This window comes from Fusarium graminearum, chromosome 1, assembly GCF_000240135.3.
Source record: "Fusarium graminearum PH-1 chromosome 1, whole genome shotgun sequence".
Classification (NCBI taxonomy): domain Eukaryota; kingdom Fungi; phylum Ascomycota; class Sordariomycetes; order Hypocreales; family Nectriaceae; genus Fusarium; species Fusarium graminearum.
Genome location: NC_026474.1, coordinates 7,495,105 through 7,514,388, shown reverse-complemented (window position 1 = coordinate 7,514,388; position 19,284 = coordinate 7,495,105). Strand labels below are relative to the sequence as shown.

Below are 19,284 nucleotides of genomic sequence, written 5' to 3'. Positions count from 1 at the left end.
TAAAAGTGCTAATATATGTTAAACTCAATTTTATTATTTCCAATTTCCTATTGTGTAACTCAAAATGTGTTGTGTACCACATGTTATATTATTAGGCTTTTCTGAAGGGTCAATAGAGCTAATAGACAGGTGTCACTAATATACCCCAGCTTCTGAGATAATGAATGTGGTACATGAATCATAAGCTGGCCTCACCTCACAACTGGACTAAACACCAAGGTTACTAAGATCGTGATTGAGTCAAATGTTGGAGCATAATAAAATGACAGGTGTGATTCAAAGTGCGTAATATGTTGGCCTCAATGATGTGATGAGGTACTTCTAATCTGACAGACTATCTACTGTAGCACGGCCGATCTCATCAAGGTGCACTGACGGCTCAAGCAGCCGGGATGCGACCATGCACGAATCTAAAAACATCGTTTGGGTCAACCTCCTTCTTGACAGCCTTGAGCCGCTCCCAATTCTCCCCGTAACAACCCTTGGGGTCCTTGTCCGACTCCATGAAACTGACGTATGTGGACCCAATACTATCGCCTGTCGCTTCCACACCATCAACCAAGCGGTCGGCCCATGCGATAGCCACATGTTCATGCGCCGCTTCCTCGGTGACGGCGTTGATATGAAGCATGATGTGCGGCCGTCGGGTGCCGAAGGCAGATAAGACATTTGCCTGGGCCGCCTTTCCGTGAAGGATCGTGCATGTGATGGAGCAATCAGCCTCAGCAGGCATCGACTCGCAAGCGCCGATCAACTGGTTGAGGGTGTCGCTCGTGAACTTGGAGATACTGATGTGCCGAGATGTCACATTGACAGGGTTGCTGATAGCGCTGGAAATGCTAGCCTGGAAAGCTTCGAAGGTCGCTATAATTTCCCCGTGTTAGTAGTCTATTTCTCTATGCCGTAGCTAGTCCACGGGCTAGTAGGAAGGACAGGGATGAGCAGCAGCACACTTACTTTCTGCAACCGTATCGACGATGCACGTGCCAAGACCCTTCAGCTTCTGTAGCCACTCCTCACTCTCAGGTCCAATCGTCTCGGCTTCAGGCCAGATGTAGGTTATGGCCATTCCAAGACCCCATTCGCCCTTGGTAAACCCTGCCTGTAAACAAAGTTTGTCGGGGACCCCAGAGTCTAGAAGGGCCTGCAAACGAAGCAACACGTCGGCAGTTTCTGGCCAAGGGTACACGATAAAGCCAGCCTGGATAGTGGACATGGGATAAACCCGCACGTCAGTCTCGGCAATCACTCCGAAGTTACCACCTCCACCACGTAGCGCCCACAGCAGCTCAGAGTCCCCCTTGGCGTCGACGACATCGCCGCTAGCCGTGACGATCTTGGCCCCAACAATGTTATCTACGCCTAGACCGACATAGTCCCCCAGCGGGCCGTACCCCCCCCACGACGCCCACGACGTCCATCCAGCTTCACCCGCGAAGCCATTTGAGGTGCAAAGATTGTGCGACCCCAGAAAGCCAACGAGGTTTTTGCTGGTGATACCACCGCCGACTTTGACTGTCTTCTTATCTTGGGAGAGTTCCTGGGTGTCCAGCTCTCTCATGTCGATGGTGACAGAGTCGGCAATGCAACCGCGACCAAAAACATCATGGCCGCCGCCGCGGACTCCGAGCGGGATACCCAACCCCGAGACAGTTTTAACAATGGCCTGGACTTGAGCGACCGAAGTGGGCCGACAGATGGCAAGGGGTTGAGCCGTAATGAGCTTATTGTAGACCCCGCGAAGGGACTCGTAGTGAGGCGATGAACGTGTGTAGATCTTGAGGTCCGGAATAGCATCCGTCAGCTTAGTAAGTGCCGAGTTGCCGTGAACCTGGGCATCCTGGGCTGGGCTGAATGGCATCATGACGTGCCGATACGGCGCAGCAGCTAAAGAAGACATGGCTTTGCGGGATGATATGACTGAGTAGCGGCTGTGGAGCGATGATCTGATGATTGGAGTGATGTGAGCAAACAGAGAGAAGCTGTTGATCATGGTTGTTAATAGTTATACATCACTTCCTAATAAAGACAGATAAGCTGGCCCTTTTGAGTCAATTGGTCCTCAGCCGTTAAGCCCCCTTTCCTCCCGTCCCTACTTGCATTGCATATGCCACCTTTCGGGCTAAACAATTCGGGGCTTGCATCGGACCGAAGGAATGATACTACGACAACTACCGTCCGGCCCGGCTACTGAGTGCCCGAGAACGGACTACGGCGGTGTTTCCCATGCAGCTATAGCCTGATATTTTATGCTGCCTACCCTGGGGTTACTTTGTTATCTTGTCCCAGAATGTCTCCATAAAGCGCCAATTCGAGTAATCGCCTCGTTCATGGTTAGATAGCTGAGATCCTCATATGCATGTTGGCTGGGACTTTTGTTTTTTCTTATGCTTCGGTTAAGGTTAGGATTTCGATCGAATCATCTTGAGTTTTCGCTCGTCTTTAAAGTTTTCGTTCGTTTGTTTTGGGTTTTCGTTCTACTTAGCGAAAACTCAAACCCTCTACAAAGATGCTTGTTATACGCATACTAAATAATAGCAATAATACGTACTATCAGTGGCATCTTTCACGTTGTCTCATTATTTATCCATTCAACAGCTTCATAAAAAATGAATTCATTGTTTTGTATTTTTAGATCACATCGACCATAAATTCAAACATAATTACAGGCTGCAAAGATCTCCATTTGTTGACATAACAAAAACCTAACAGGTCAAACTTCAACTCGCCTGTAAGACAAAACGGGTCCGTGTTACTCCAACGGCAACAATTATCCGTTCTGGACATGCCCATGGCTGCGGGCAATCCTGTGGGAGCGGGCCATAGCCCTGAAACGACCTTCCTAAACTGCACCTATCAATGTTTGTAATCGTATCATGACAGACTTGCATGCGAGAGACCCTGGTCCTCTGAAGGAATCACTGCATGCTGTCAGCTCGTACCCTGCGACGGTTGAATTCATCCCGCAAATCAGGCGTGACACGTACTGTCCCCAACTCAAATGCAGTTCGCAGCTTCTCCTCTGTTAGCTGCGTTTGGTTTTTTCAGCTTACTGTAATTATTATATCAGATCGTCCTGGGGGTCGCATCCCATAACCTCGATCCAGATCTGTGGCTGAACAGGGCCTTTTATGTATAAAAATGGTCTAGGTCCGTCTGAAATAAAAATCGACGATCTGCCAGGAACTGAGAAAATCCATCACTACAGCTTACAATTGTCATAATCACCCGGATTGGCCCAAAGAGTTCATCACTCACAGTTACCCTGTCATAATCACATGCACCACTCTCTACATATCCACATGAGTTCCACAGACCCCCTTCTCCGCAGGGTAGAGAACTACCGCGAAAGTTGCGACAACTGTGCCAAGTCAAAAGTTCGCTGCGGCAAGGAACAGCCTTGGTGTCAAAGATGCGAGCGACGTGGTCAGGTCTGTAGCTACAGCCCTTCTCAGCGGTCGAGAAAGAGGACACTCGACGCTGCACACCCTGAAAGCGACCAACGGAATGGCACTCCGCCCTTTACTGCCATCAGCAGTGCGTCATCTGTAGCTGCAGTGAGCACTGGCTTCAGTTCAATGCTTAGCCAAGCTGACAGCTGGGGCACCTGTCCCGACCTTGTCGAGCTGTTGACCAGTGGCAGTAGCTCTGAGTCTCTCACACCAGACAATAACCATCTGGTGTGGTTGTCAGATATGGAATCAATTGCTGGCGACAGCAATATCAGCAAGAGTATGGAAAGAATGGATGTCTTCCCATATCCAAAGAGCATCGCCTCATCGGCAGCAGGGGTGGTCAATGGCAGTGGAGCTGGTGCCGACAGCATGGGACGACGATCAACATGCCCACTCCAAAACAAGCAGCACTGCGAGGCTGATCTTATATCCGCACTGGCAAAACCCGAACTTCCTTCCCTGTCATGCTGGGGTAACCCCAAAGCGTCCCAAAATCTCGGAACCATCCTGACAGCCAGCCGTGCAACACTCAAGTGTGTCACCACTGCTATGTCATGCACATGCACCCCGAATGACAACGTCGCATTGCTGGCCACAGCAGTGTTGCTGCGCATCTTATCCTGGTACCACATCGTGCTGAAAAACTGCAATGGTCCCAACGATACCAGTGCGGCAACGATCGACGATCACACCAGCCCTACACCATCTAATGATGGAAAGGACACCGAGCGGTCAGTGTCACGGGACACAAATGTGTCACAAGACGGAAGTGAGCCGTCAAGTCTCATCATGCCGCCGATGACGATTGGAGCATATGAGCTAGATTCTGAGAATAGAGAGCGCATGATTGGGCACATCATGCTCAGCGAGTTGGGTAAGATGGGGAACTTGCTGAGTGATTTTTCAAAGAAGTTCTGTGACCCCCAGTCAACCATGTTGGGTAACGACAATAGGAGTCAGCTGTTTCTCGCTTTGGAAATGTTGATTCGGAATAAACACATGGCAACTGTCCTGGATGTACGAAAGAAGCTCGAGGTCAAGTAGATAGATAATAACTATACCCTAAAGAAGTGAAATCAAACTCATAAATCAACATGGTTGCTGTTAATGATGGTTACTCTGGGAGTTGAGTGATTTTCGTATGTTCTCGCGGCAGCTTGTAATCATATCTTATAGACCATCTAGAAATATTCTGGATGATCAACAGCGTGGTATCCTGAGACGAAACTGGAGTGACTTCGTATCCATGACAGGTGCCTGCTTTTACGGTCTCCGAGAGCTCAGCCCCGTATCAACCAAAACTCCCTTAGGTGGGTGCAGGCATCCAGATTCCACCACACAGCTACCGAGTTCTTGCCGCCCATGGCCCTACTCCCAAGTTCCTTGAGAAGGCTGCATGACCTCGGGGCTTCAACCCTTCTAAGCATCGGGGAGTTGGTTTGGAGGCCAGGATGTTTTCCCTCCTTGGCATCCAGGCCTTTTCGCCAATAGAAGGGCTGCACGCCTTACGTATCGAAATTCTGGCCGCCTTTGGTAGCCTCGGAAGTCATACTGATAGTAGAGGCAGTTTTGATCAGCTGTAGAGGTCTTGAGGAGTTGTGAGACATCGGACTCGTTCAAGGCCTACTATAATCTGCAACAATCAGTGTCATAATCACTTAGACAAACACCTTTCAGTCTCTAATTCTAGACCTCGGAGAAAGTTTCCAATACCAGGGTCAGTATAAAAGACTCGGTCAATTTCCCATTGTTGGCGTAACGTGGCTTCTGATGCCATCATTGGGTTATAATTTGGCGGTGCTTTCATCTCCAAAGAGAGCAGCAACCTTAACAAGATAACCCCTTTGATACAACAACAAAAGACAACGATATAAAGTTCAACAAGGTATCATTGGGTTATATTCTCTATTCGTTGACGTTGTGGCTGACATTCTCTTCAAGGCGTTCCTCGTTCAATTACAAGTACTTGTATTGCTATGAGAACCGTGATAAATCACGCGCTGCCATGTGCCACAATCGAAGCATGCTGAAGATGTATGTAATCAGTGTCGCGATAACCGCGACGGAGCAAAAGCCCGCAACCTATATAACGCACGTCAACTTATTTGTCTTTCGTAAATGAGCCTGTGTAGTATCACCCACCACTTGATTTCCTTTTCCAGGACTCGATAACCCCATATACGTTGTGTCTCCAACGAAGGCGATGAACCCACCCAGCCACGTGTATATGCTAAACTCGAGCAATCCTACCGCAGTCTGCCATAGAATCACCTGATCCCAACGTGGAATACGCTGGCCTAGGCCTATATCACGCGAAAGCATGCGCCGGCACATGGCGTTCGCCTGGGGTAAGCATCCGATGCGCATTAAAAAGACACTCTGCTGCAAGCTCAGGGCAACGGCACCAACACCCAGTACCAAACTGCTGTACCAGAGGGTACGAACCATGGTATTGGCCACGGGAGAGAGCCTCTCGAGAGAAGGCCATGTGAAGGCTCCAACGATGGTGGCACTCATAATAGATCCCTTGGGGAAGTATGTCAGATAGCTCCTTCGTCGGCTTTTAGGTTTCTTACAATGATCTCAACGTTGGAGAGTTGGGCTAGCATGGCTGTACGCCATTGCCGAATCATGCGATCGCTTTTATATTCGTTTGGCTCATTGACGGCTGCGTCGATGGTGGTTGTCGCAACTTGCCATGCGGCCAAGTGAAATGGGAAGACCTTTTTCACAGCATCCATCATGCGTTGATTGTTACCATGCCATGGGACTGCGAGATAGCTACTTGATTCAATAGCCAAAGGCAAGGCTTTCGGGGGCTGTCTTAGCATATGTACCTTATCCCCCAGCCCGCTTCGCCTTTCTGTGCGAACGGCTTCGATAGCTTGGTCGATGCGAGGCGGTGTAGTCTACTCGAGAAGACTGACGTGACCAATTGCCGGACGATGCAGATGCCTTATAGCTTGTTAGCACTTGAATGTATATGCAAGTTGTGGCTATGTACATAAGGCGCCTACCTATACGAAGAGCCCCACGTAAACAATCACAGTCACATTTTGTACACCAACGTGAATTCCAATCGCAAGGATATATCCCGGATGGTCCGGTCTGTAGATTAGGTTCCGGTTCAAGGGTGAGGCCGGATAGCATATATAGGTTCTGGTACCCAAATTAAGCATGGAGACTCCATGCTCATAAACATCCATCGTCTTCTCACATCCACGCAGAGCCTTGAGGCCTGGTCACGAGTGTTGGGAGTGCCGCTTACCCTATGGTAACGCTGTGCTGAAACATGGCGCCTGCAGTCGAGAGACAATGAGGCGGACGATTGCAGCTAATAGGCTAAACATGCATGAGGCAGTGCGTGAGCAAGCAGGCTGTGGCCTACAGTAGATATGTTTTTATTCCGATAACTCGAAAGCTTCAAACATTATTCAGCGATCCAGCTACCATGGGCCCGGCGCTTCGACGTGGAATCAGTTTTTAGAAGCCGCTTGGAAAGGTTCCTGTCAGAGGTGTAGATATTGTTGTTTGCCCTAGGAGACTGGGTCGTTTGGCCCAACTCCGCGACACCTTCAGCCGAGTGACAACCGCTACCAGGCAGGCTGCAGCCCAGTCTCTCAGCCCTAGGTAACCAAAGCTCTCTTTGCATCAATGCTATTCGTACAGATCCTGACCTTGCAGCTCATTGTCACACTTGTCATACTTACCGGGCGCCAACCATCCGTTACCAGGCCAGAGGATTACTTTATCCCTCGTCTGCCATATAATACCTACTTTTACCTGATCTTCAGTAGTTATGATCTTGATTCGCGTACTTTACCTCTGAATCTACACAAGTCTTTCTCACTGCCTAAAACTACATGGCAATTTATATCGAGGCCCAAATCCAAACTATCCCACAATCCCAATTGTATCTTTCATAATGACTGGCTCCTTGTTCGGGTATTCAAACTTGTCCGGACCTTCCAAGAAATCACGCCGGGCTGAATTCAACTATCGAGTTGATGACGGCAAGTACGTCTTTGAGCAACTGGTCAAGGATACTTACGGTTCGGTCAGCACCGAGTACATACCAACCGAAAGAAATCGCTGGTGTCGATCCAAGTGGAAAGTTGGGATAGCTTGTGTTCACTTCCCAACTGTCGTCAGCATCGACAGGCTGGCTCACTGGGGAGTTTATATCCGTAGGGATGACCAAAAGGAGCTAGAAGTAGGCAAACTTCCCTTGATAACTGCCCTTGTTACTACTCTGACATGTTGTTTTGGCAGATTGACTTCCCACAAGATATATACAGAGTCTATGGGAGCAACTGGACCAGCGAGTCCGTTGAGGCCCTTCAACTTGAAGCTGTCTGGCAAGCCAAGGAGAACCCCGAATTTAAGCAGGATATTCAACCCGATGAAATCGTCTTTGTTCGCAGGCCAGCCGGGACAGGTCACCATGAACGCGATCATTCAACCGAGGAACTATATCAAGAACAGGATATGTACTTCAGCTGGCCCGAATTTGTGCTAGCAGGTATGTACGGCTCGCAAATTCATACACACAGGTTTGACTAACAGAAGAGCAGCACAGTTTGTCCTCCAAGAGTACGTGGTGAGGCCGTGGAGACTTCAGACAGAAAAACTACTGCCCAGCGACCGAGCAAAGACTGTACGTGAGCTCAATACAGTAGCAGCTTATCGCCTCTTGGACAACAACTGTCAGGACTTCTCCCGGCTTCTCATTGGTTTGATGTTGAAGAACCGCTGGGGTGACCCAGGACGTTTGACCAAACCCTTTGTCTTGGATGACTTGTCGGATGAGTGGACGAGCATCAACAATTCGTGGTCGCGCGAGGCGCTCAAGGCACAGAAGCAGAGTCAGCGCGGTTTTCTGTACGGTATCCCATTACTACTGAATCGCCTGGAAAAACCAGACAAAGATGACCTGATCAAGATGGAGCCAGAAGACGCAAGAAGATTCTGGGAGAGATTGTCGAGCCGCCCAGGCGAAGTCCCGGAGGCACTACTACGCAAGCTCGACAACTGTCGCTTGGCAATCCGCCTAGCTGAAGCCTACACATGTCAGAGGTCCATGTCGACCAGAGACTATATCCAGCTACTGGACAGCACGGAAGCGAACACTATGGTGGAATATGTGAAGCACGAGTTCCCCGAGGCCATAGAATCTCAAGGTGCAACGGCCAGAGCGTGGTTTGCGTCATTCAACCACATCTCACGCACTGACAAAGCTGCCTGGGATCTTCTGGCGTTCATATCGTGGATCCAGCCTGCATTCATCCCAAAGTCGCTGCTGCCGGATCCTGAGTCTGGGTCATTGAACAACACAATCGACAAGTTGGTCAGATATCGCCTGGCGAAGATTGGGGGAGCCGACCATCTAGAGATGCATCCCCTGCTCCACTATCTGACACAGATGGGGATTCAACGAGCCGAACGTGGGAAAGAAACCATCCTCAAGGCGATCCAGCATGTTGCCACCAAGTTCGCCGACCGCAATACCATGAATCGTGATGATTGGGAGCAGTACGGGAGTCATCTCCACAAACTGTATTCCAATAGCAACGGTCTTATGAATCAGGAAGACGAGGCTACTTTCGATGTTGCTTTCTTGATTGGTCGGGGTCTAATCAACAACGGTGAGCCAGACTCTGCCGTTCCGTTCCTCAAAGAAGCTTTGCATTGGAGGGAACTTCGTCTGAGCGAAAGCAGCCCAAAGCGGCTTGAATCACACCTAGAGCTCGCAAAGGCCTACTCAGGATGCAAGCATTCCCATTTGGTGGTTGACATGCTCCAGGAGGTTAAACCTCTTCAGCAGTTCTTGACCAAGAGTCGGCTCAGCCTTAGCCAGCGACTGATGGGCAAAAAGGCAAATATGATAACCCCCGAGGTGGACGATGCACTTCTTCTCATCTTAAACCTCGCGCTAGAGCTCGCAAAGGCTTTCATAGCATTGCACAAGCATAAAGAAGCAGCCAAAGTGTTCGCGGAACTCGGAAAGGCAGAGCCTTCCGGTTTCATGGAGGACCATCCAGGCTGGACTACACACAGGATAGAGCTCTTGCGCACCCTGACTATAAACGGGCAGTTGAAAGAAGAGATCAGACTCCGAGAAAAGATCCTGGATGCCGAAAACCACCCTGACCGACTTCCATCGCAGAGAAAGCTGGTGATTGCTCTGGCAGAAGCCTACCAGGAAAACCACCAGTACCAGGAGGCTATCGACCTGCTCGAAAAACTCCTCCCTTTCGCGACTAATCCGAAAGAAGAGCTGGAACTGCTTGGGACACTCACAACGGTGTGGCAGCACGTTGATTTGGATAAGGCAAGGGCACTCAGGCCGAGGCTGGTCGAGTTGCAGAAGGAAATAGGTTAGTAAATAGGGAGTTTTCATGGGCTACTGAACGAAAGGCTCCGAGCTATGCACAAGTGGCAACCAGAAAGAAAAAGAGTTTTAAAAAAAAGGTGTATGTCTTTATTACATGTAAGCTTGATATATCTCAAGACATCGCAAGCATATGTGATGAGTATGTGGGTGGTTTATCCCTAGATTGCAAAGTAGCCGAGTCAAGGCCGCACCTGGCTGGCCTATTAACAGACGTTACAGCTCAATCTGCCGAAAGCCGTGTTGTAATATCCTTAACAACGGCATCCTTTATCCTCTTCGCCGTCTCGTCACTGATTTGACCCTCTTGTAGGAAGTTGACCATTCCCTCCAGCGAGTGGATGTCGTCGCGCAATTCCGTCAATTCGTTATCATATGTATCCATAAAGCCCTCGGTGGACTTGTTGAGAACTTCGAAGCCATCTTCCAAGGCATTGCATCGCTCTCGCATCGTATCCATGCCTCTAACCAGCTCTTCGTTCTCTTGTCTCAATCTCTTATTCTCCGTCTCCAAGGCTTCGATTCGTACTTGATCCCGACATCTGGTCTCTTTTAAAGACCGCAGCTCATCCCAAATGAGGGCGATATCACTGCTGCGTGGGGACTGGCTGTCTTGTCGAGGGCGCTTCTTATTGTAATTGCAATCGATCGGTGGCGGTGGCGGCGGATCGGTATCGTCATAGGCCGGCGGTGGGAGTGATGTCTGAACCGACAGATCGATAAGCTTGGCTCCGAGGCCGCCATACATACTAGCAAGATGATATCGGAGGCTGTGAAAAGACTTGAGAAAACCCTCAGTGACGGCATCACTGATGGATTGGAGCGACGAGGGTGCGGCCTGAGCCTCGATAAAGATGGATAGAACGGTGGCATTGGAAAGGTCACGGATCGCGTCAAGAACTGCGCCTGAATGTTTTCGGGCGGGAGATAGCGGCTCTAGTGCAGGAGTGGGAACAAGGACGTTGAGGTGGTGGTTCAAGGAGAAATTGAGGCACAGAGTGGGAGAGTCAAACTCTCTTTGTATTGTGACGGGAACAGTCGGGTTCTTGACTACGTCCAGAGAGACTATGGACGAGGCGCATGCGCGTAATGTAACGGCCGTGGTGGTGTCTAATCCCTTGAGCTTGACGGGAATGCTCAGCTCGAAGAAGGCGCATGTTTTGTCGAAGCGGCAGGTGAATGTTATAGAGCTGACTTGGGGATCTGGCTTTGCCAGAGTATGTGTCGTGGTGTCGGACTGCCATTGAATTACGGCCTTGGCGGAGTGGTGAATATCGAGGCATGGTGAAGACGACATTCCTGCAACCATTAAGCGCGACGATAACGTGCGTAACTTACCTCCTAGCTACCCAGCCCCTAGCCGCGACCAAGGAGGAACAGCTTCGCTGCCAGGCAACCCGTCAGTCTCCAGCGCGCTGCGAGACTAAACAGGCCCCTTCTACAGGCCCCGGTTGTTCCAAGAAAGGACGCAATGCGCTCGTTTGATGGGTACAAGCCGGAATTTTAATGGTCTGTAGCGCGATTTACCGCCTCTTTGGACGCGGTTCGGGTGATGGTTTCGGTTCATGAAAAGGTTGTCAGGTGAAAGGCAGAGAAGCGTGAGGAGGCGACGGCGAGAGAAGGATAAAACAAGGCCCCATCGTGATGCAAGATGTGCGAAGAGTCAGTGTGGCATCGCGTGAGGGAATGCGAATACAGAGGGAAATGAGTCGGTGGTCGGGCCAATAGGAAAGAAGAAGGAACGAGGGAGAATAGTTGTTCCGTCAGCCGCGCAAGGCTATAAGGCAGAAAGGCAGGAGCCTCGCAAAGTGGCACTCGATTAGTAAGCATAACAAACATTATGTCAGCAGATCCGACAATTTGATTGGCCATCTTTACGTCATGCGCAAGTCGATTGAATCCCCGAGTTTAATAGAATTTCTGTGTGTCTTCCAATTCGATTGAAGATTCAATTCCAGAAGTCATATGAATTCTCCTCACCGACCTCCATTTTCATGACATGTTATAAAATGATGAAAACTAAAATGTTTATTACATAATATAGTATTCACTACTAAGAAATATATATCTATACACAAAGAAAATAATAAAAATAACTGGTAGTTATTGCTGAGATTACCCTAAAGTTGAGTGAACTCCAAAGCTGGGGTAGTCAAGGCGACGCAGATACCAAGGTCCAGACCAGCCTTGCCCAGAGAACTCGATCCAATCACTAGTTTTATTACGCGTATGTGGATCACAAGTGCTAATATAGGTTGATAACCTTAGATTGCTACTATTTCTGTCTCATCTGCTTTATCCTCATGACGCGCTCTCAGTAGTGTCTCTGACGCGTCTCTCAAATGCCCTCTAACGCAACTTCACCAGACTACTACTTGTCCTCCTTCTTCTCTGTCGCGACGCTCTGATACATCGAAGCAAACGTGGAAGCATCGGGTCCCTTTGCTAGAAGCTCTTGCGGGTGTCCGATCTCTTGCAGCTTACCCGCGTCAAGCACAACCACCATGTCAAAGTCATCCAGTGCAGACTGAAGCTTGTGAACGATAGAGATGACTGTCCGATTACTGAACCGCTCACGCACCAGACGCTGAACAAGCTCGTCGACGCGTGAGTCGACACTACATATAAAATTAGCACATAGCTCACAAGCATGGGACGGAAGTAATGGGTACATACCTGCTGGTTGCTTCGTCAAGAACCACAATGGGCGATGGTCGTAGAATAGCGCGTCCGATGCAAAACAACTGTCTCTGACCGTGCGAAAGATGAAGCTCTTCAATGGATGTGTCAAGGCCGCCATTGTCGGTCACGATATCCCACAGCTCGACCGCTCGCAAAGCATCCTCAATTGCGGCATCCGTCAATCCTCCAGCAGGGTCGGCGTTCAACCTCACGCTACTTCCATCAATAAGGAATGCGTCCTGAGGCACGCCGACAAGTCTGGTGCGAATCTCCTCGCGAGGAATCGTGCTGATGTCAAGGCCGTCTACGATTATGCGACCACCGTGGAGGTCTATCATGCGAAAGAGGCACGAAACCATAGAACTCTTACCACTGTAGGGTTATCTGTTTAGCTGATGAAATGATGAGAGATAATTAACGACATACCTTCCAGTCCGTCCACAAATGCCAACCTTTTGCCCGGCTTCAATATTCAGACTTATGTTCTTGAGGACATCTTCGGATTCTCTGCAAAGGTACAGGTCAGCAAGCAACTCATCACAATAATCGACCGTAGACGTACTTGTATCCTGCCGACACTTGATCAAACAGAATTGTTCCTTTGGATGGCCAGACGGACGGTGGCTGCTCCTTTTCCTGCGGCTCATGCTCAGAAGCAGTGTCAGATGTAAACGACTTGATCCTGGAGATTGCACCGATGTGAGTCTCCAGGGTTGTCCAGAAAGTCATCAACAGCTTGAGATGCTGGCTGAATTGGATGATGTTAACGAGAGCTACACCAATCAATCCAGCTGGCAGTTTGCCTCGCAATTGTGTGACAAGGACCACTACCAAGACAGCGATGATAGTGACAATCATGTCGAGAACAAGAGTAAGCCACCTCTGAACTGCGTAGAGGAGGTAGAAGGGTCTCTGCGACCTGTCTAGAAGCTCGTGGTGCTTTTTCTCAAGAGCATCGCGCCAACCAAAGGCACGCAGCGTGGCCAGTCCAGTAACAGTCTCAGTGAAGAGGGCATAGAGCGGGCTCTTTGCTTCCAGATCCATGAATCGGAGCTGACGGGATGTTCTAAGGTACGTATGTTGCACTACCCACAGTGTCGCAAGGAGAAAGGGGAACGCAATGGCAGTGTAGTATGACCCGACGGCGATCAAGATCATCTCGGCGATACAAAGAACGAATGTGGCAAACGTGTTGAGCGCTGAGAGGGGCAAGTCCATGTCGATGAGTTGAAGATCCTGACTGAAGCGGTTGATGGTGGTACCGGCGTCAGTGGCTGCGAAAAAGGACATGGGCGCATTGAGAACTGTCTTGAGTAGACTCTGGTGGAAGTTGTTGCCCGACAGTGGTACCATGGTGACAATCATTTGCCAGGTGCTCAATACCAAGAAAATGATGGACAATGCGCCTAACATGGCGTAGACACCCAGGTAGTAGCCAAGTCGTGTAAATGGCTCTTTCGCGTTGGCAGCAGCCCACCAGTTGAGCCATATGGTAGGGAAAGATTGGCAAAAGATGTAGGCACAAATTGCCAGGACAAAGACCATAGTTGGGATCCAGCCGATAGCATTCATGTAATACATGTAAATTGCCACATCTCCGCTACGACGACCCGCACCATCTTTCTTGCTCTCGGTAAGTTCCATATCCAACTCTGCCAATGCGGCAGCTGAGGACTCAGGAACAGGAGCAGACGAAGAAGCAGGGCCAGAACTGGGTGCTTTCGATCGTGCCCCGTCAGGAGAAGACACATCAGAGTGAGACACGTAATTGTCTGACTCGTTCAGCTTATCGAAAGTTCCTTGAACACAACCTGTTCCAGTACCATCAAGGCAAATGATGTGGTCCGCATACGGGAGTCGTTTGACTATTTCAAAGTTAGATAGATCTAGAAAAAATAATAAAATATTGTACGTACCGCGAGAAGAGACGACGATGACTGTCGTGTTCAAGTCTCGAAGGATACCATGACTTCCGAGGAGATTGTTGAAGACAGCATTCTCGGTATGAGCATCTAAGCCACTGAAAACATCATCAAGAATAATGGTGGATTTCTGGGCATACACTGCTCTTGCTAGACTGACTCGTTGACTCTGGCCTCCACTGAGGACAAGACCCCTGCTTCCTATGTTGCTGAGATCTCCCCGGGGCAACTGAGTGAGGTCTTGTTTCAAGGCACAGGCTTCCAATACCTTTTGATACCATCGCTCATCCGGTCGAGAGAAAGCAATAATGCTTTCTCGGACCGTACCATTCATATGCCAAGGGGTTTGATCGCAGTAAGCAACCGTGGAGTTTGATGCATGTACAGACCCTTGCATGATCCCAACCTCTCCGAGCAATGCCTTCATGAGAGTCGACTTGCCGCTCCCAACCGGACCAACAACAAGTGTGAGTTTACCTGAAGGGATGATAGCGTCGATGTTGCTGAGGGTGGGTGTTTCATTCCTGTCGTATCCAAAAGAGGCATTTCTGATGACGAAGGCATTACCATCCGGCGAATCCCCCGACGGTTCAGTCTTCATCATAGATTCCTGAATTGGTGAGACAGGGTGCTTTTCTTCGCTGCTTGAAACCCCAGAGATCAAGGAATGCTCAGTCTCACCGTTATACTGGATTATCCTATCATCTGTGCGAGCATCTGTTTTGAGGAAAGCTTGGATGCGTACAAAACTCCCAACAGACCCCATGAAGGAAGATAGTGAGGTAACGAAAGACGCCAGAGGTTCTTGCAAGAGTGCGAATAGGGACAAGGATGTGAACATGCGGTTTGTATCCAGATTTCCTCTTCCTCCCTGTGATTGAGCCAGAAGACTATACGTCATGAAGCTCAGAACGGGGGCGAAGATGGGAGCGAGGTAGGCTATAAACATCAGAGTCAGCGAGATTCATCTTGAAAAATACAAGGCTCAATGTAATATCGACCACTTACCCAATACCATGTTCCAGATCAAAAGCCTGCGGAATTTGCCCGAAATGTGCAATTCTTCCTCTCGCATGGCCTGGATACGCGTACCTAGAACCTCGGACAAGCCACACATCTTGACGCCCTTCATACTTCCTAGCATTTGGGACGTCACAGAGATTCTCCTCTCAATAGCCTCAAGCCACATGGCCTGTCGAGCCATGACAAAGCTGACAGCAATGACGGACCCGACGATGGAAACTGAGTGAAAATTAAATTAGGATAACTCTCAAGAAGTGCTTGATAGAAACTTACAGATAGCCGCTCCAACAGGTATGAGACACGCCAGTCCGAGCTGGCGACCTAATAGGTAGACTGCAATGACAATCTCGATCAAGTTTGCCCACACATCATGAGCTGTTCGCCATCCCGAGTCAATCCTCTCGATGTCAGCGCTCATCAGAGTCAAGGCTGCCGTCGGGTTGGCAGCTGTGATGCTCAAATCTGAAGCCTTGTCATATAGCATTGAGATGAGTTGACCGCGTACCATAGTTGTGGCGCGAACAGTCAAGTGCTGATACTGACCCGTTGTCACCTGTTAATGTGTGTTAGTGGGAATTCTTCTAAATTCGTTTGCAAGACAGTCTTACAGCTAGACCAATAAAAACAAGAAACCAAGCGCCTATTAGGCCATAGCCTTGGTTCATGTCATTGGAATCCGCGTCTTTCTCGGCCCATGATAAAGTTGCCGAGATGAGAAACGGCTGACAGAAAGTAAACCCGATGAAACACAGGCGTGGAAAGATGATGAATAGAATAGGTCTTTTCAAGGTTTTGAAAACAACTAACAATAAATCATAGTCTCCTTTCTTGGGTGCTAGATATGCATTAGCAATTTCCACTGCAAACGATATACTTGTAGGAGAAGGAAAACAAACCTTTGGCCCACGCAGTTTGCAGCAGAGTCTGAAGATAGGAAGACTTGAAGTGTTTCTCGAGAGGGAATAGACTTTCAATCTCCAAGTCATGAGAATAGCCAACCCGGAACAGAGGAAGCTGCCAAGAAAAAAACCAATGCGAGAAAACGCCGCTAGTCACTTCTGACGGCAGTTCGCGATACTCCGGACGCAAGAATCCGCGTTTCTCGATGGTTTCTGCAGACAGCATCAAAATCTTGACCACCGTTGAAATAAGGGCGGTGATGGCTGCAGGCCGATTGTAGCCTTGCAGCCACAGGGTTCGCGTTCGTGTAGCATCGAACAGAACAGAGAAAAGCAAGAATAGGTTCAGCACAGTCGATGGTCGATACGAGTAAACGTGCTCGACATAAGACAGGCCCAACAAAGTGATGGATGCAACAATGGATAAAGCGGCAGCTGGCAGAGAAGCTTTGGTAGTAACGACTGGAGACTGAGTCCAGCAGACGAGGAAAGCGATCTGGGATGCCAATAGGAGCAGACATAAAATCTTTGAGTTGTTACAAAATGCATCATGGAGTGATTCGAGGCCATTAACTTACAATCTTGCAATACAGCCAGTAACTATGTTCAACTTTGACGCTATGTTTGCGCAGCAGGTATGTAGCTCGAAACGGGGCTGCCAGGAGCAGCAAGGCAGTGATCGGCACGACAAGTATGGATTCTTCAAACAGCAAGGTGAAGTCAAAACCACCTCTACAGCCTTCTGCATATGGCCCAAAAGACCTATCACACGATGAGGAATTCATCGTAGTGATAGTAATAACGAAGTCTTCTAGGTTTGCTCTGTTTGCTTGATCAAATCACTAGAGATTTCGCTTTTGCTGTCGTTACAAGTTACCTAACGAGAAAAAAAATAAACCTACCCTGCAACTCGCTTAGAGATTGCCCCAGTAAAATGGTCGGATGCAGAAAGAGATGCGAGACAGGTCGGGAAACAGAGGTACACGAGCGAGAAGAAACAAGTTGGGCGCCGGAAAAAGAGTGGGATAAGTCTTTCCACACTTGAAATCTCTGCTAAACGAGGATTGAGCGAATCATGATCGTTTGGATAATTAAATCCTGATATGATCACGTCCACCTACCTGATCTGATGTCGTACCTGATGAAGAGCGCTAAATACGGGACGGCACGAGAGAAGTAATCCATATGGAGAAATGATATGCAAGGCTAGCAAAGCTGAAAAGCAAAGCGATGGGTTTCTTGGTCCGTGGTCCAACTGCAACGCTTATATTCGCATCCTTGCTCATGGTAAAATAGAGATCAACCAACTAGCCGGCTAAGCGGATGCCCTGCCGGTCCGGTTAACTTGTTCTCATCACAGCCCAATAGGAACAGAGTCAAGAACCCGGTGCCAAGGAGACTGTTGCATCCAATCATACGGTAGCAATATTTCCTTCCAGGGTGTTTGTTTCAACCCTAAACTTTATTGATCTCGCCTCGTTTTTACATACATAATAGCAGAGGTTGAATTTCGTTGCCAAGAGGAAACCAAACAGGCATAATGACTTCCCTAGTATTTTTCAATTTCTGTTGGTAAGACAATGAGAGGCTTGCCAGGGTATAATCCTCCCTAACCGCGTTGAGGTCTAAGCGTTTGGACAACGAAGAGATCTAACCCTTATTTAGTATAACTCAGGAGATTTTGCTGCCCAGAAGACAGGAGGTGAAGATACTCCATGCAAAGACTGCCGATATTCTTGGATAGAAACACACTTATGTGACCTGTCCGAGAGACCTTCGTATTTGCAGATCATGAAGTTGGCACCACCGAATCATCGTGCTAGAACCAAGAATCCACTCAAACTTCGCAGCCCTCAAGAACTCCGAGAGGCGTTGGTCCCACTAAAGAAACCATCCTGACATTTCCTTCACATTTATCCTGCTTTCTATGTAAGTGGCTTGCGTGATCTGCACGCGGAGCCCCGTCGCGGTTCCGCAACTGCACCTCTGAACAAAAACACATGAGTCATTAACAACATGCTGCCAAGAATCACAAAAACACTTTTCTTGGACCTGCGCAACCTACAAAGCACAGCTGAATAACTGTGCCACGCCTGAATGCAACTGTAGGGGGGGGCGGAGAAAAGAACAAAAAGAGGCTTCGGACGGATTGCATCAACTCCACTATGGGAGAGAAGCTAATCATGTTATATGATATATGGACCGTTTTCGGCTCTGCGTCTAAGTGGCAACCTAACGGGCCTCATATCTAGACCAATCACTGTCAGTTACTCAATGCCTGCTAGGGGCGGATATATTTCTTGCCCAGTTCATTAGTATGATATGATTCCAATCAGGGTTGATCAGCTGGTTCTGGTCTAGTGAAAAGTCTGCCCTACCATTGCTCACCGGTTATGAAATACTTGTTTTGTTGAGCTAACTCCAAAGTGCATAGTCGCAGCCTCAACACATAGTGACGACATTGGCGTAGGACTCGATGCAGATTTAAAGCTTTAGGGAAAACATGGCAAAACGGCGTGGCTGCATGAATCACTTGGCAACGGAAGACTTTAGTAAGATCCGCACTCAAGAAATATGAGAAGTGAATACTTCGCCAACTTTGAAAATAAACAAAAATTGTTTAAAAATACACATATCACACTATATGCTCAGCTGATGTCTGTATCACAGTGGGTACTGCAGTTCAATTTTATTATCCTAGAGATACATGATGTGATACCAGGGAACTGGTGGCTGGCCTGGGAGTTGCAGGGCCAGGATGTTATGAACGAGGTACGCAAAACAAAAGTAATGAAACAAACTCACCCTGGTTGGCTCACACCGTTCGTCTATGATACTGTCGTACATGAAAAGGAGTGGATCGTGAGTGGAGAAAAGACGTTGCCTCAGCGCAAGAGGAAGAGGAGAGATAA

At 48.7% G+C, this 19,284-nt stretch overlaps 6 protein-coding genes across 6 annotated transcripts; 2 read left to right on the top strand and 4 right to left on the bottom strand.

The window, feature by feature from the left end:
* Positions 1–240: 240 nt before the first annotated feature.
* FGSG_02321 (uncharacterized protein) lies at positions 241–1,993 on the bottom strand (the record flags this gene model as incomplete). Its single annotated transcript, XM_011319928.1, has 2 exons — positions 241–864; positions 958–1,993. The coding sequence occupies 2 exons, from the start codon at positions 1,991–1,993 to the stop codon at positions 380–382; spliced, it is 1,521 nt and encodes a 506-aa protein (XP_011318230.1). The 3' UTR covers positions 241–379.
* A 1,213-nt stretch (positions 1,994–3,206) lies between these two features.
* On the top strand, positions 3,207–4,551 carry FGSG_02320 (uncharacterized protein). The gene has a single exon (XM_011319927.1). It carries the CDS (start codon positions 3,303–3,305, stop codon positions 4,497–4,499), a length of 1,197 nt encoding a protein of 398 aa, XP_011318229.1. The 5' UTR covers positions 3,207–3,302; the 3' UTR covers positions 4,500–4,551.
* A 986-nt stretch (positions 4,552–5,537) lies between these two features.
* Positions 5,538–6,196, bottom strand: FGSG_02319 (uncharacterized protein; the record flags this gene model as incomplete). The annotated part of the gene is made up of 2 exons (XM_011319926.1): positions 5,538–5,981; positions 6,032–6,196. The coding sequence occupies 2 exons, from the start codon at positions 6,194–6,196 to the stop codon at positions 5,538–5,540; spliced, it is 609 nt and encodes a 202-aa protein (XP_011318228.1).
* Positions 6,197–7,380: 1,184 nt separating this feature from the next.
* Positions 7,381–9,837, top strand: FGSG_02318 (uncharacterized protein; the record flags this gene model as incomplete). Its single annotated transcript, XM_011319925.1, has 3 exons — positions 7,381–7,668; positions 7,728–7,977; positions 8,030–9,837. The coding sequence occupies 3 exons, from the start codon at positions 7,381–7,383 to the stop codon at positions 9,835–9,837; spliced, it is 2,346 nt and encodes a 781-aa protein (XP_011318227.1).
* Positions 9,838–9,957: 120 nt separating this feature from the next.
* FGSG_02317 (uncharacterized protein) lies at positions 9,958–11,478 on the bottom strand. The gene has a single exon (XM_011319924.1). It carries the CDS (start codon positions 11,141–11,143, stop codon positions 10,070–10,072), a length of 1,074 nt encoding a protein of 357 aa, XP_011318226.1. The 5' UTR covers positions 11,144–11,478; the 3' UTR covers positions 9,958–10,069.
* Positions 11,479–12,217: 739 nt separating this feature from the next.
* Positions 12,218–17,557, bottom strand: FGSG_02316 (uncharacterized protein; the record flags this gene model as incomplete). Its single annotated transcript, XM_011319923.1, has 11 exons — positions 12,218–12,464; positions 12,523–12,900; positions 12,955–13,035; positions 13,091–14,393; positions 14,445–15,389; positions 15,459–15,692; positions 15,747–16,026; positions 16,082–16,253; positions 16,348–16,868; positions 16,951–17,134; positions 17,511–17,557. The coding sequence occupies 11 exons, from the start codon at positions 17,555–17,557 to the stop codon at positions 12,218–12,220; spliced, it is 4,392 nt and encodes a 1,463-aa protein (XP_011318225.1).
* Positions 17,558–19,284: the final 1,727 nt, after the last annotated feature.

Excerpts from the sequence above, each read along its gene's own strand:
- FGSG_02320 (XM_011319927.1), top strand. The coding sequence starts at position 3,303 with ATGAGTTCCACAGACCCCCTTCTCCGCAGGGTAGAGAACTACCGCGAA.
- FGSG_02317 (XM_011319924.1), bottom strand. The coding sequence starts at position 11,143 with ATGTCGTCTTCACCATGCCTCGATATTCACCACTCCGCCAAGGCCGTA.